Source organism: Hemibagrus wyckioides, linkage group LG13, assembly GCF_019097595.1.
Source record: "Hemibagrus wyckioides isolate EC202008001 linkage group LG13, SWU_Hwy_1.0, whole genome shotgun sequence".
In the NCBI taxonomy this organism is placed as follows: domain Eukaryota; kingdom Metazoa; phylum Chordata; class Actinopteri; order Siluriformes; family Bagridae; genus Hemibagrus; species Hemibagrus wyckioides.
The window spans coordinates 24,345,331-24,360,803 of NC_080722.1; the positions used below are offsets into that span (position 1 = coordinate 24,345,331).

Genomic DNA, 15,473 nt, shown 5'->3' on the forward strand with positions numbered 1-15,473 from the left:
AATACACTATAACAGTGTGAACACAACTAATTTTCAGCAGAAAGTGTTGATTACGGCTCTTCAGATACGCTCCTAAAAGAGCCGGTTCAAAGAGTCGACTCGTTCGCGAACGACTCTTTAGTAGTAATCAAGAATGAGGGGCGTGAATATTCAACAGTTCCCAAATTATAAACCTGATCATTATTCATTTGAAGAAACATTTTTTACTTCTACTTTTATGGAAGACGTCAATATAATTTGTCCTATATAATTTGTGGTATGACTAAGAATTAAAGAAAGAGCACGGAATTATCTTTTTATCATTTTTATCACTCATCTTTATTTAATAAAGCATTTTAATAAACTTACTAAGCTATTTAATAAACTCTACAGACATGCACATTTACCACAACTTGTTTTTATCAGTTATGTTACTTTCATTAAGTTTCATGCTTCATAAACAACACCAGCTCCTTAATGTGTAAGAATGGCACTGTAGACCTAAATCTTTCACTTTTGCCAGTTATTAAAGCTTTATTATAACTAACATGCCATACACAACCCACGCCCTGACCCCCCCAACACACACACACACACACTGCCTTTATACAGTAGTGTTACACATTAGGACACACCACCAGTGAAACGTATTGTTATAACGATGCAGATAAACACAGAATATTCTTCATAACTTAACATACACAAAAATAATAAGTTATTCCAACTAAAACAGAAATACATCGTGTTATAGGAATTAAAATATAAATGAAAACAATACATGCTGTAAGTTGTAAACGTAATGAGTAAAAAAAAAATATTGTCTGGATATTTTTACTTCATTATTAGGATTGTACTTCCTCTCCAGGCTCTGTAAGTATAACAAAAGCAGAAATCACATTCTGTAAAATATTTTCAATAGGCACAAACCTTTATTAATAATTTCATTAGATCGTAAAGTTGCATATAGAGAAAAATAGGGCTGAAAGAAATTTAAGAAATATTTAATGTGCCATCTTGTTTCTTAAAATAATCTAGATAAAATGTGAATATATTGGATGAATCTAAATTGTTCTAAATTCTAAAGATATGACTCGATTTAACAAAATGATGCTCATGTGTAAGTTACCTGTCCAGGTGCAGTAAACAGGCAGGTGAAGTGCAGGATGGGTAATCTCCACTGTCACTCTCAGACACTCTCTCTCTGCCCATTTTCTTTTTTCCCTCACATATACCGTGTTTATATACAAAGACTCGGCCTGTCCTACTTCTGTCGTGGTCTCGTCTGTGAAGTCTGGTGTCACTGCAGCTCTTTCCATTTGCTTCTCTTGTCCTCGTCCACCGTCTGCCGTCTCGTCGTTTGCTTCAATTTGCAATTCTGGGGACTGAGAATCTATTGAACAAACACAGTATGTTTAACTGATTATACTAGTCTAACGAACATGACACCTTCATCTATCTATAGTTTTTCTCCTTGCTTGTTCCTGTTTGGTGGTAGCTCAAGTGGTTAAGGCTCTGGGTTGTTGATTGGAAGATCGGGGTTCCAGAAACCGCCAAGCTGCCACTGTTGGGCCCCTGAGCAAGGCCCCCAATCCACTTTGCTCCAGGGGTGCTGCATCATGGCTGACCCTGTGCTCTGACCCTAACCTCCAAGGATGGGATATGTGAAGAAAGAATTTACCTAACTAATTTACCAGCCTTGTTTCCAAAGTCTTATATTATTATTACTGCTTCACTGAAGATGACTGAAGAACTGGAAATTCTGGAAATCTGAATTTTCTTATTTAGTGTGAGCGTTACTGCTGCTGCTGATGTTCATATAAAAACCACTGATATAAGGTTGAGGTATGGAGGCACATCATACAACTAGAATCATGATAACGGCCAAATGTAAATGTTGTTGTTGTTTTTTCAGCTGCTCCCTGGTCAGGGTCGCCACAGTGGATCATTTCAGTCCACATGTTTTGATTTGGCACAGGTTTTACACCAGATGCCCTTCCTGATGCAACCCTCCCATTTAATCCAGGCTTGGGACTGGCACAAAGAGTTAACTCTTCAGTGGCTGGGTTAGCTCCCTGTCCGGGACTCGGACCCGGGCCGTGGTAATGAGAGCGCAGCATCCTGCCACTGGACCACCAGGAGGGTGATGGCCAAATCTAAATAAAACATGCTAATAGACAGAAGAAGTATCTTTATTACTTCAAGCCTGTATTCAAAGGACCCAGATTGATGACTTTAGGACAATGCCATTTTCTGTGATCTCAGGTCAATCATCGTCATCATCATCATCATCTGCCATGAAGAGCACATTATCACACTCTAAAACAGGCTTGACTAGCTTTCTAATTAGCTAAAATTCTGAAAAGTTTCATATCAACATTAACATTATTTATTATTAACCCTTGTACACTTCCATTACCAATTCAAAAGTCTACAGCAATGTCTATTTAATTCCATCGGCTTCTTACAGAGTGCTAGATATACAGAACTGACCATAACAGACACAATTAACCCATAACATCTCCAAGTTTATCCATGTACAGCTTGGATGTACTCACTGCACTGATGTCCTTTTTGGAGAATTTGTAAGCTGGCTTTGTCTCCATGCGGTTCTGCAGACCTCACCAAGGCACAGACACTGAGTAGCTCACTTCCCTCTTTGTCTGTCACTTTCTCTGTCTCTCTGGAGATGAGTGGGATGAGAGTGGAGCCCCCTGCAGCCCACTGCAGTGTGGGATACGGAACACCACCAGACAGGCACACGGAAAACACCCCTACACCATCATTATTCCAGTTAACAGACAAGGACGTGGGGATGGAGGGAGCCACTGGACAGATAAAAGATTGAAAAGACCATGAAGTAAATGAAAAGATGTTTCAGTGTAGTACAGTCCTATTCACTAAGACTCCATATTTGTATTAACTTAAACTCCAGTATGGTGGAGATGTCAAAAACCAGTAGAAGAATTAATTTACTCATTGAAGACTACATTATTTAAAACAGAGACCTCTATATTTCTGAGAAACTGTTGTTTACACACTGAAGCTCGCTGGTGGTAGCATCATGCTGAGAGAGATACCCTTGACCTCTTGGCTGCTTCTATGACTTGGCTAATCTTTACCCAGTTATTTTATTCCATTAATCCAGATTTATTCCAACATAAAATGTGGAAAAATTTAAGGAGAGTGAATATATATGAAAACCAGTGTATATCTGAATGTCCTGTTTATACACCATGTTCTCATTACTCTCATAATACACAGTATTTATAACTTATCTTATTTTGTCTAAGATACAGGATCGTAGATACCGATCTATTTTGATGTATTTTGATGAACAACAAGGTATTTGTGTTTGAGTTTGTGTTCGGTTTGTGTTTTCATTACTGATGATATGTTTTTAGACTCAGACTCCATTAATGTGCATTAAACGCCTTACCAAACTGAGAGTTTGTCCAGACTCGCTCTATGGGCTCGAGCAGAGAGCAGTGCTCGATTCTGCACACAATCTTTCCATCCTTATCTACATCCTTCAGCCCGTTCTCCACTTCCGTCAGCACAGCCGTGGCTCGAAATGTCCTCAGTTGTGTCTGTATCGGCCCCCATACTTCCACCAGCCCTTCCTCTTTCTTAATTTCCATCTCCCCATTGTTGCTTTGCTTCAGCCATTTCACTGCAATTTCAGGAGGGTAGAAGCTTGAGAGCCTACAGGCCAGCGTTAAAAGTCCCTGTTGTGGGCTTGATGTGCAGCTGATTTCTGATACAATGGGCTTCTTTATGAACCCTGGTAAAAGGAGAAAGAAATGTACTGTATTATCAGTTCTATTCGTACACGTTTATTTTATTTCTGTCATTAGCCCTGTTTACTTTCATCATTCTTCTATACACTTTCACTTTCAATGCTTCTGTCTTCTCTTCTTCAGTTTTCTGTTAGTTATGCGTGTTACTTTCATGTTTGTCCAGACGGCACCAGTGAAACGAATGCATAAATAATACATGTTCATGAATAAATAATACATTCAGCTGAAATTATGTAAGAATTTTTACATATAAATATAAATCAAAAGTAAAAATAATGGCAAAATAAATAACTGTATATTATTCTGATTTATAATTATGTGTAAAAATTCGATTAAATAGAATTCTATTAAAATAATAAAATAAACGTATATATAAATTATTATTATTATATAAGATGTTTTACACAAAAATATTGTGCAAGATGTGATCACTTTAAATTGGATAGAAATTAAGACATTATTAAACAAACAAACACATCGAAAAACAAACTAATAAATAATAATGCATAGATAAATAAAAACAAATAATGTCTTCTTTATATACCAATGAATAAACAACATATCAGAGGTTTCAGACCTCAATTTAAACATTAATAAATAAATACAAACCAACTCATAACCAACCAAACAAATAACCAAACATACTTCTTGAATAAATAAATAAATAAATAAATGTATTTTGTAATTAATTAATAAATAATATGATATTTAGACATTAGTGTGAATATACACAGAAGAGGTCTTACACCTAAATATCAGTTGAAAGTAAACAAACAAGAAAGCAAATAAATAAAATGTACTGTAATATTATGCACAATATACGTTTTAACCTACACCTTTAGCTTGCAGTCGCTCACCTTTGGTCTTTCGTCTGATTGGCTGTTTGAGAGACATGTGATGGACAGTGACCCACACTGCAGTTTGTCCTCTCTCTAGCTCAGACATGGGTAACCTGCACTGGCTCCGGGCTGAGAAGAAGCCTTGTGCATCAGGACGTGGTGCTGCCAGGGCTGCAGGGACAGCCACGGGGCACAGCTCTCCCCCCTCACAGAACCAGCGGAAGGTGATGACGTCTGGGTGGAAGTGGGAGGCCTCGATGGTCAGTATCACGATACCTGGGGAAAGGATTGGGTGTTACTGACATTTGTTTTGCTGTGTGTGTGTGTGTGTGTGTGCCTCTTCGTTCATACCTGTCTCTTCATTTGGTTCGGAGAGTTGGATTTCTGAAACCTCGGGTGGTGCTAGTACAAAAAAATGTACAAAAAACAAATGTAATAATACCATGGGAATATGTATATGGAAAAGATATAGATGAAACAGCATCAAAAATAGCTTCTTTGTTGAAAGAAACATTTAAATGTAAAAATACAATAATAACAAAAATCCAAAAGTCATTTCCTTACACAGAATAGTAAACTTCTCTGACACTCTCTCCATCACTATCTTGTCTTTCCCTTTATAGGAGATTTGGCATTTGAAGACGGCCCCCTTATGAACAGACAGGTTAGGGATGAAGGTGAAGGAGGAAAGGAGCTGTTTGTTGGGGCCGGTCGAGTGCAGGGGCTTCCGAGTGTGCATTTTGTAATAGCCCAGAGCAGTAGATGCCAGCAGAGGGGCTTTTTCTGACAACAGAGATACACGGGATGTCCTCGGAGTGTGACTTCTAGAGCCATTGCTTTCTTCTCACCCAGGAAAAGAAACAGAGAAGGTGAATAACGGGCAGTCCGTTCCCAGTATAATACTTACAATCCCAGTATTCTATTTACATACTGTATGATGATGATTCATTCACTGTCTAGAGTTCTAGTGAGAATATAAACACCCTCGTCTGGGTGTGACTGAGGATCTGACTGCTCTGATGCTTGCTCTGGGTTATATATTCACACACGTACACACTCTTTACAATAAAATCACATAGTAAATATTCTTTTATCTTTGGGTTACCTGTGTAAGACGTATCTGTAATATGGACATCGTTGAGAAACCAGGCAGTTTGGACTTGATCTGCTCTTCTGCCTTCTATGCTGATGGTGACCCGGCCTTTCTGTCCCACCACCACCCTCGGTGGCAGGATGATGCAAGACACACTTAAACTTTTCTGTTTCTCTATGAGGAGAAGAGAGGTAATTGGAGACATTATAGCTTTTCTGTGTCAAGTCAAGGTCATTATTCTATACAAAGCTGTGGTGTCAAACATACACCAGGTTCCATGTTCGAAATTAAAATCATTTTGTGGATTGTAATTGAATAATAGTGTTATTCCACTAGGGGGCAAAATGTAGCAGTAAACTCAGAGCCCTAAACCCGACTGCTGACAAAATGTGTTACGTCCTCATTAACAGAATAAGTGTGTGAGTGTGTAAACATATATCTTTACAAAAGAACTTGAGAATTTAGGAAACTGGGTTTTTCATGCACAGCACTAGTGTTTACACTGTATGGTACGAAAAAAGGACCAGTCATAATAGGTTATAATTCACAGAGCACAGAGTACTGACCTCACCTTTGGGATGAATTAGAGCGGAGACTGTGAGCCAGGCCTTCTCATCCAACATCAGTGCCTGACCTCACAAATGCACTTCTATAGGAATGGTCAGAAATTCCCATAAACACACTCCTAAACCTTGTGGAAAGCCTTCCCAGAAGAGTTGAAGCTGTTATAGCTGCCAAGTGCGGGGCAACTCCATATTACATTCATGTGCATGGAAAGGCAGACGTCCCAGTTTTGTCCCAGCTCGCAGTCTCCGCTCTAATTCCTCCCAAAGGTGTTCTATGGGGTTGAGGTCAGGACTCACTTTCAAAGTATGAAATTGTCCAAAATGTCTTGGTATGAAGCTGAAGCATTAAGAGTTCCTTTCACTGGAACTAAGGGGCCGAGCCCAACCCCTGAAAAACAACACCTGAATTCTATGATTTGGAGGGGTGTCTATAATGTGTCTTTAGCCAGTCCCTCTGTTATCAGTGAATGAGTGGCCTTTCAACTTTTTCACTGCCTAGTAGAAAATGACTTTTGAACTTTGACCTTGACAATAAAGATTGGTACTGGAAATGAATTCTGTCTGCCAGGTAAAAAAAAGTCTTCTTTACATCATTTTGTTTTAAATTTGTGAGTCCAAGCCAGATGTGACTGGAAGAATAGTTTGAACTGACAGGAAGGCTACAGTAACTCAAATAATCACTTTAATGTTAGAAATCTGGTGAGTAGAAGAGCAGCTCATCTCAACATGCCTTGAGGTGGACGAAGAGCAGGACTCTGAGGCTACCTTCAGCACAGGCCCATTGAAAATGGAAAGTTTTTAATGTGTTATTGATCTTCTAAACATATTTTTTGGTCCAGCCAGTAAAATGTGGCCTGTTGCCTAATATCTTTGATACTTCTATTCCCTGGTATAAAGATTCGTAGGAGTCCAACCCCAGACGTCAAGCACAGTCAACATGGCATGAAAAACTAGCAACATGTTTATTCAGGTGTGTTTGTATCTCCATGCTGTCTCACCATCTCTCCTCTTCCAGGAGAAGCCAAAACAAAGCAGAAGAACAAGCACCAAGGAGATGATCATCATTGCCACTGATGCTTTTGCAGATTTAGTCAGAACAAGCTTCTGTACTGAGAAAAGAAGGACAATAAACACTTATGAGACATGGAAAAAAAAATCTCAAAAAGCTTCCTCTGGAAGAAGGGAAGCTTCCTTCAGGAACGCTCTTCAAGACCATTCAGTGAAAATACAGAACATTTATGAAAGTTACCCAACGTATCCGCAGCTGATGGATCGATGGAGCTCAAAGCTGGTTGGGATACATGAGCTTGTTGAGCCACACATTGGACTTGTCCGGCTCTTTCTCTCTCCTCTACACTGAGAGTGTGAAATCGACGCATTCTGTACGTTCCGTCCTGGTTCTGTTGGATCTGTGAAGTCTCGGGTAGGACAGTACCGTTCCTGAGCCACAGCACAGACACATCCTGGGGGTAGAACCCGTTGATATCGCATGCTAAAGTGAGGGGGGATGAGCGTGAAGAGGATGGCACGACGGACACGCTGACTTTGGGGAGGACTGGAAGATAGGAAGAGCCGGAAGATTGAAAGAAATGACGTTAGTCATCTCATCCCACACACACACACACCCACACACACAAACACACACACACACAGAGTGGAAGGATATATGAACATGTACACAAGACTAAGATAACATGAAGATAAAGCTGATAATAGGAACTAATTTATCTCAAGGATGTTCTGCAACAGTATGCAACCATAAACAGATAAAAATGATGACACTGTGTTTTAATAAAGGAAGGAATAAAACAGAACAGTGCATGCTGTATCCACTCCAGTCCAGTGACATTCCAATAACAGGACATCTTATTCCTCTTATACCACAAAAAACACCACAGTATATTTTATCCTTTTGTTGTTAGTCTTAATGTTGTGGAATGTCCATGAAACAAGTCATTCTTATGATTATCACTTGTTATAACAGCTGTAATTCTCTCATTAGACTTTTCTCTCTTAATCTTTAAGAGACAAAAGAAATTCAGACGTCCTTATCCAGAGCGACTTATGTTTATCTAAGTTTATTCAACTAAGCAGTTTGGGGGTCTTGCTTAGGGGCCCAGCAGTGGCAGCTTGGTGGACCAGGGATTTAAACTCACAACCTTTCAATCAGTAGTCCAACACCTTAACCACTGGGATACCACTTCTCTGCTGAAGTCTCTGGCACATCAGAACTGCTTTATCTATATCATTTGTTTGTCGTCACTTTAAGGCTGCCATACCAGTCCTTGTGTAAATTGTTACTAGTTCTGATTTGTCTCACCGCCAGCTCTGATGCTGTCAGTCCTACTGTTTGGTTGAATTAACACCTTCTGACACTCTCATGATTGAGTGTCATGATTTAAAAACACAATATCACGAGATTGCAGTAGTGCAGTTATATTGAATATAAGCATGACTTTTATTCAGCCAAAGGCACAAGACCAAGACGAGTGTGAACAGAAATCAGTCCTGAAGAAGCCTCACTGACAGCCTGTGGACAAATTGTGATGGCTAGACCACTGGATCAGAGCATCTCCAAAACTGCAGCTCTTGTGGGGTGTTCCCGGTCTGCAGTGGTCAGTATCTATCAAAAGTGGTCCAAGGAAGGAACAGTGGTGAACCGGAGACAGGGTCATGGACAGCCAAGACTCATTGATGAACTTGGGCAGTGAAGGCTCGCCCATGTGATCCGATCCAACAGACAAACTACTGTTGATCAAATTGCTGAAGAAGTTAATGCTGTTTCTGGTAGAAAGGTGTCAGAATACACAGTGCAGGATGGGTCAGGGCTGTTTTGGCAGCAAAAGGGGGACCAACAAAATATTAGGCAGGTGGTCATAGTTGGTGTATTCTGCAGAGAACTAAATTAAGTCTATTAGCAATGTACAAGTGAAAATATATATATATTTTTTCTGTATATATATATATATATATATATATATATATATATATACAGTATATGTTCCTGCTAAAGTTCTGAATAAAGTTAAAGTAACATTAAACTAACAGACTCCAGTGACATCCCCCAGGTTATCAGTAATACTCACTGGTGAGGTTTATTCTGAATTCTCTCACAAGCGGTTTCTCCAGAGTTTCATGGTCCACCACACAGGCATACGTAGCGTTTCGATCAGCAAGTTCAGGAATGAACACCAGCTGGCTGACACCTTCATATAGACCATCTTCTGTGTGAATTATTTTGGATTTACGAGGAGCTCTGATCTCTTTGCCTGCTCGCATCCAGGAGAATGTGATGCCAGGAGGACTGAAGCCTTTTGCCCCACACTTTACTATGCTCTCTCGCCCCAACACCACCTCTGGAGAGGGCACGAAGACGGACGGTGGAGCTGTGAATGAAGAAGAGTGAGATGTATACCTGCACATTCATATATGGAAGTAAATAGTAAACAGAAATGATTTGTTTTGCTCTCAAAGTGTTCTCAAAATTTTAAGAGAATACCTAGAACTTATGGAACAGCTCTAAATTTCTACCCAAGGTCAAGTCACCTTTACTTACTGCTGCTAGACCTTATGTTATGCCTGTTTTTTCTAGTTGTTTCTAATTGTCAATCAAATTTTCTAATTGTTATATAGTTGGTTATCTTTAATGTAAAGTCTTTTTAATGTCTGTAATATCTTTTAGACTTTCAAGTCACCTTGCCTTGATATTTTCGTTTTCTTTTTCTTTAGCTGCTAAAGAAAAAGATAAAGAAGATACTACTACTACTATCTTTTGACTTATGCTAAGTCTTTTTAAGTCTTTCTATAATATCTCTTATAATTTCAAGTCACCTTGCCTTGATATTATCTTTTCCGTTATCATTTTCATTTCCTTTCATTATCTTATCTTATCTTATCTTATCTTATCATATCTTATCTGATCTGATCTGATCTGATCTTAACACATTCACCCCTTATAAAATAGTCAACAAGTCATTTACAGCATTGAGCAGATACCCTTAGAGCGACTTACATTTATCTCATTTACACAACTGAGCAGTTGAGGGTTAAAGGCCTTGTTGAAGGACCCAGCAGTGGCAGCTTGGTGGCCTGGGATTTGACCTCACAACATTCTGATCAATAGTCCAACACCTTGACCTCTAAACTACCACTGCCTTATAGTCAGTTGAATCTACTGAAGATCAGGAGAAGAATAAAAATATGTTGTCTTATTCTTTTGTGATATTTCTGACAAAACCACTTGGAAAGAAGAAATCTTTTACTGAAATTATAGATCAAAAGTAAATCATTGTCAAGTAAACCATTAGTAATCCCCCTTAAGGATTTTGTGATGACAGAAATTAACAAAAAAAAAATAGAGTAAACTTCATAATATTCATAGAATTTTCCTAATTTCTTAATTATCTAAAATTACTGAAGATTTTCTACAGATTTGGGCCAAGATGCATTGGGTGACATCATCACAACACACATTCAGCCATGTTCTTTGGCTTTGTACAGCTCTCATAGAAAGGAATTGTAAGTGTGTCTTCAGGTAAAGGAAGAATCCTGTACTTGAAATTTCAAGTAGTTTTCTGCAAAACCGTCACCTTATGAAATGATATAGCTGTACGAGATGATTAAATGAACATTTTCTTATATAAATAATAAAAAAAGTTTTGTTAAAAGTTCATAAAAAGTCATCCTCACCACAATAGGTAAAGAATGAAACTTACCCAAAATGTTGAGTGTGACATTACTGAGCTGATTGGTTAGATTGGTCTTCACATGGCACTCATACACCCCCTGGTTGTGTGGCGTAACATTATACAGCTTCAGCTGGGAAACTCCCTTGAATCCATTTTCTGACACGGGAAATTCACCTTCCGTTTGATTACTGGATGAAATGATTGACCCGTTGAAGGACCAGGTGATGTTGAGAATTAAATCGTCGTATTGGAGATGGAACGTACAGGGCAGGATAACAGAGGAGCTCACATTCACTGATATCTCTGTGGGAAATACTGAAAGGAAGAAGACAGAAATGAGAAATGAAACATCATGTAGATATAAACCAGAACGCTAAAACTGTAGAAAGAAGTTGTATAATGTTACAAACAGATAGAAGAAGAAAACATGTTGAGTAGATCGATACTCTGCGTTGAATAGCAGTCTTAGTTCTTGTAGCTTGACTGAGTAACAGATTAAATGAAAAATGCACTCTGAACTATTTGCATATCTGATATCCAGTGGTACATAAGGTTTATTTTCTGATTTTCTTACATGACCCACAATTCTGTTTGAATATCCTCCAGGATTTAGCTGTTAGTTCGTCTCTAACTAAATAGACTGATGCAGATTAGCCATTAATCTGTCCAGCTCTCTCATCTCCACTCAGGTTTGTCACCTTTCATACTAATACCACCATCAATGCCATGACACTGGATCTCCAAGCCTCTTGGACAGATCACTACAAACTAGCCAAGAGTTTCTACTGTAACTCAGAAGCTCAGCAGTCTATAGCTACATCAAATCTGGACCTCTGAGTCCTGTGTTGTATCTCCAAGGTCCTAAAGAACATTGTTTCATTCCACTGTGGAAGGATTTAAGTGAGTTTGACGAAGGGCCAAATTGTGATGGCTAGACCACTGGATCAGAGCATCTCCAAAACTGCAGCTCTTGTGGAGTGTTCCCGGTCTGCAGTGGTCAGTATCTATCAAAAGTATCCTTTAAGTCCTGTAAGTTGTGAGGTGGGGCCAATGGAGGACATCTTACAGCACTTAAAGGATCTGCTGCTAACATCTTGGTGCCAGATACCCACAGCACACCTTCAGGGACCTAGTGGAGTCCAGGCCTCGTTGGGTCAGGGCTGTTTTGATAGCAGAAGTGGTACCGACACAATATTAGGCAGGTGGTCAAAATGTTATGCCAGATCAGTGTATATTTATTTAACGTGTTTTCAGATGAGGTTTATCTGGAGTTTGGTCGAAATGATGACACTGTATTCACACAGAAGTTTAGTAATGCTGCTCTGCTCTTATTTAACAAGGTATTTTTCTTCCACATATTAATGTATAATTTTTGTGAAACAGAATACATGGGTGGGCGGGACTTTTGCTGACTTTTTATTGATCAGATTTGATTTGATTGGCGTTTCATGTAGAAAAAATCAGATTGACAGTCATTTACATTTCTGGCATTTGGCAGACACTCTTATCCAGATTTTATACAACTGATCAATTGAGGATTAAGGGCCTTGCTCAGGGGCCCAGCAGGTGGACCTGGAGTTTGAACTGAAACCTTCTGATCAGTAGTCCAACACCTTAAACACTAAGCTGAAGGACTACTCACCTTAAACATCTCCTACTCATAAGAGGACGCGGAGAAAAATGTCCCAGGAATTCCTCAGCATTGTGAACAAATTCTCTCACCCATCCCATGGACTTTTCATCCTTTTACATTAGATTACTCAACACTGCTGCCTTCCATCGCTTACCTGTGCTAATCAAACCCCTAACTCAGTATGATGCAAAAACACCTGCACTTTGCTACTAAACTTATTGATGCTTCACTAAACAATAGTTTACAACCAATGTTATAGACCTGTAGTTTTACTGCCCTGTGCTGTTGTGTATTTTACTTTATATAGTCTTGTGTACTGTAATGTGTTGCCCCAGGGTCATAAAGAAACCATATTTCATTACAAGCTAAATAGAGGAATGCCAATAAAATCCCACTGATGATATTGACCTGTACATGCTCTCAGGAAGTTACAAAATGAAATAGTGAGCAATCAGTATCTGTTAAATGAAAATGTCTATCTATCTATCTATCTATCTATCTATCTATCTATCTATCTATCTATCTATCTATCTATCTATCTATCTATCTATCTATCTATCTAATGAATAATAATATATAATAATAATAATATGAATAATACTGATTCCACAGTAACGGAAAAAGGAAAACTAAGCAAGGTAAAGATAAAGATGAACTGTGCACAGAATAAAGCAGATGATGAACTAAAAAGATTGTCAAGTCGAACTAAATCTCTCTCTCTCTCTCTCTCTCTCTCTCTCTCTCTCTCTCTCTCTCACACACACACACACACACACACACACAGTGATCGTAAGTGCATAATCTGACTCACACCCTCGTTTAACATTAATACCCAGTTAAAACATTATTCATCAAAGACTGGGAGCTGACTGATGTCTTTATACGTCTGGGTGGAACAACACTCGCTGTACAGTAACAACTGACGACTTCTGTTACGTCGGATCAAGATAAGAGCCATTAACCTCTGTCTTTCCATCACACTGTGCTGTTATCTGATCATATATTCTAACAAAAAAAGATGTACCAACTCCTTGACTTGCACATTACTCCTTCACGCTCTTTCTTCTTACCGACACATATTTATCACTCTGGTCATTTATTAAACTAATCAACGTCACACATTTATTGCCTTAGACATAAATTCAGTTCTTGCTGCATTTGATTAGTAATGTGCGATGCCAAAAAAATAGAAATATGAATTAATTTACATATTATCTCGGAAGAAAAATGGATTGAATCAAGCATCATGGAACCAAATCAAGAGTTTCTGTCAAGTATTTCATCAGTCCTGGGCTAAAGCTGCAAAGTTTTACAGTTTTACAGTTGAGAGTGATTCAATAGGGTGTTAAAAAACTTTATGTAACCACTGATAAGGAATGAGCTGGATACCAAGAATTAAGTGAACATTCTCAGACCAAGTGGCAACATGGGTCCAAATTCATTACAGTGGAAAAAAACAAAAAAAACAAAAGTAAAATTAAACGCTTTCTTGGATCGAAAAGCTGACTTAGCAGTTATAACACGCTACTTCATGTCTGATAATAGAAAACTGGACACATTTCCATATCCAGATAATATCTAAAGGATCACCATGATCCTAGGTGTCATCATGAGGGTGTGTAAATAAAATATTTTAATTATTATTTTATTAAATTATTTAAAAAAAATTAAATTTCAGGCAGGTTTATCTAAAATGTGATGTCTAGTTAGCTAGCGAGATAAACAAACAAGATGAAATGAAATATGAAAAATTGATATTTATGATTGTTACTATTATTATTGTTAATAGACGAGTAAATATTAGCTAAGTGCATCAACACTGACTGTGATTTAACAGAGTGTGTACAGGTTGTGCTGCTGTGTGCTAATATTCATACTGTAATACAGACACTCCCAGAAATCTCACCTAACACTCGCTTACCTGTTCGATTTAACAGCAAACAAAATGATCAATGCATATGAATACTCACCCTGCTGTATTTGGCTCAGCACACAGAAACACAACAGGACTTTAAACTTCATGGCCTTTCACTGTTCTGAGGAAACATGCCTTATCAACAACTTTCTTTCTTTTTTTATCAACAACTTTCTCTTAGTGACACACGCTTTTATAGACGGCCGAGACGAGTGGGCGGTTTTGAAGTGGGCAGAGAATTAGAACCTGAAAAGAGGAGTAAAAAAAAAAGCATTGGTAATGATGGCTTTCTCCAAAACACTGCCGGAGAGTGAGAAGATGGAGAGAGAGAGAGAGAGAGAGAGAGAGAGATTTTAGGACAGTGGTCACTTAAAATTCAACCTGGCTGCTTTCCAGTGTTTTAGGCTGCTTTATATTCACAGTGTATAGTGACCCAGCTAAAATCCTCACTCACTGGTGACCTCACAGTGATTATTTACATGTCGAGTCACAGAACAACACAAGGGCAGAAAAATTACTGTAACCTCCACAAAGGCTTGAACAAGAGGGAGAAAAACAAACCAAAGGAAGAAGGGGTGAATGTCATTCTCTCTCTCTCACTCCCACTCTCTCTCTCTCTCTCTCTCTCTCTCTCTCTATTATAATTCAAAAATTGCTTCATTAGAAATAACACCTATTAACACAACTATTAAAGATTAAAAAATAGATATAAATAATATGTCGATCTCTCTCTCTCTCTCTCTCTCTCTCTCTCTCTCTCTCTGTCTCTCTCTCTGTCTCTCTCTCTCTCTTGCTGTCTCTCTCTCTCTCTCTCTCTCTCTCTCTGTCTCTCTCTCTCTGTCTCTCTTGCCGTCTCTCTCTCTCTCTCTCTCTCTCTCTCTCTCTCTCTCTATTATAATTCAAAAATTGCTTCATTAGAAATAACACCTATTAACACAACTATTAAAGATTAAAAAATAGATA

General features: G+C 38.5%; 1 protein-coding gene across 1 annotated transcript; it reads right to left on the bottom strand.

The window, feature by feature from the left end:
* Nucleotides 1-288: 288 nt before the first annotated feature.
* Nucleotides 289-14,763, bottom strand: si:ch211-180a12.2 (uncharacterized). Its single transcript, XM_058405910.1, has 13 exons — nt 14,566-14,763; nt 10,990-11,277; nt 9,361-9,660; nt 7,524-7,829; nt 7,273-7,383; nt 5,721-5,882; nt 5,180-5,455; nt 4,967-5,017; nt 4,634-4,891; nt 3,416-3,760; nt 2,535-2,804; nt 1,106-1,369; nt 289-847 (listed from the first exon to the last, which is right to left on the bottom strand). Exons 1-13 carry the CDS (start codon nt 14,615-14,617, stop codon nt 822-824), a joined length of 2,709 nt encoding a protein of 902 aa, XP_058261893.1. The 5' UTR covers nt 14,618-14,763; the 3' UTR covers nt 289-821.
* Nucleotides 14,764-15,473: the final 710 nt, after the last annotated feature.

Excerpts from the sequence above, each read along its gene's own strand:
- si:ch211-180a12.2 (XM_058405910.1), bottom strand. The coding sequence starts at position 14,617 with ATGAAGTTTAAAGTCCTGTTGTGTTTCTGTGTGCTGAGCCAAATACAG. Across the intron at positions 11,278-14,565 it reads GCTGAGCCAAATACAGCAGG|TATTTCCCACAGAGATATCA; the intron begins GTGAGTATTCAT and ends TCTTCCTTTCAG. Across the intron at positions 1,370-2,534 it reads CCAAAAAGGACATCAGTGCA|ATTCTCAGTCCCCAGAATTG; the intron begins GTGAGTACATCC and ends TTTGTTCAATAG.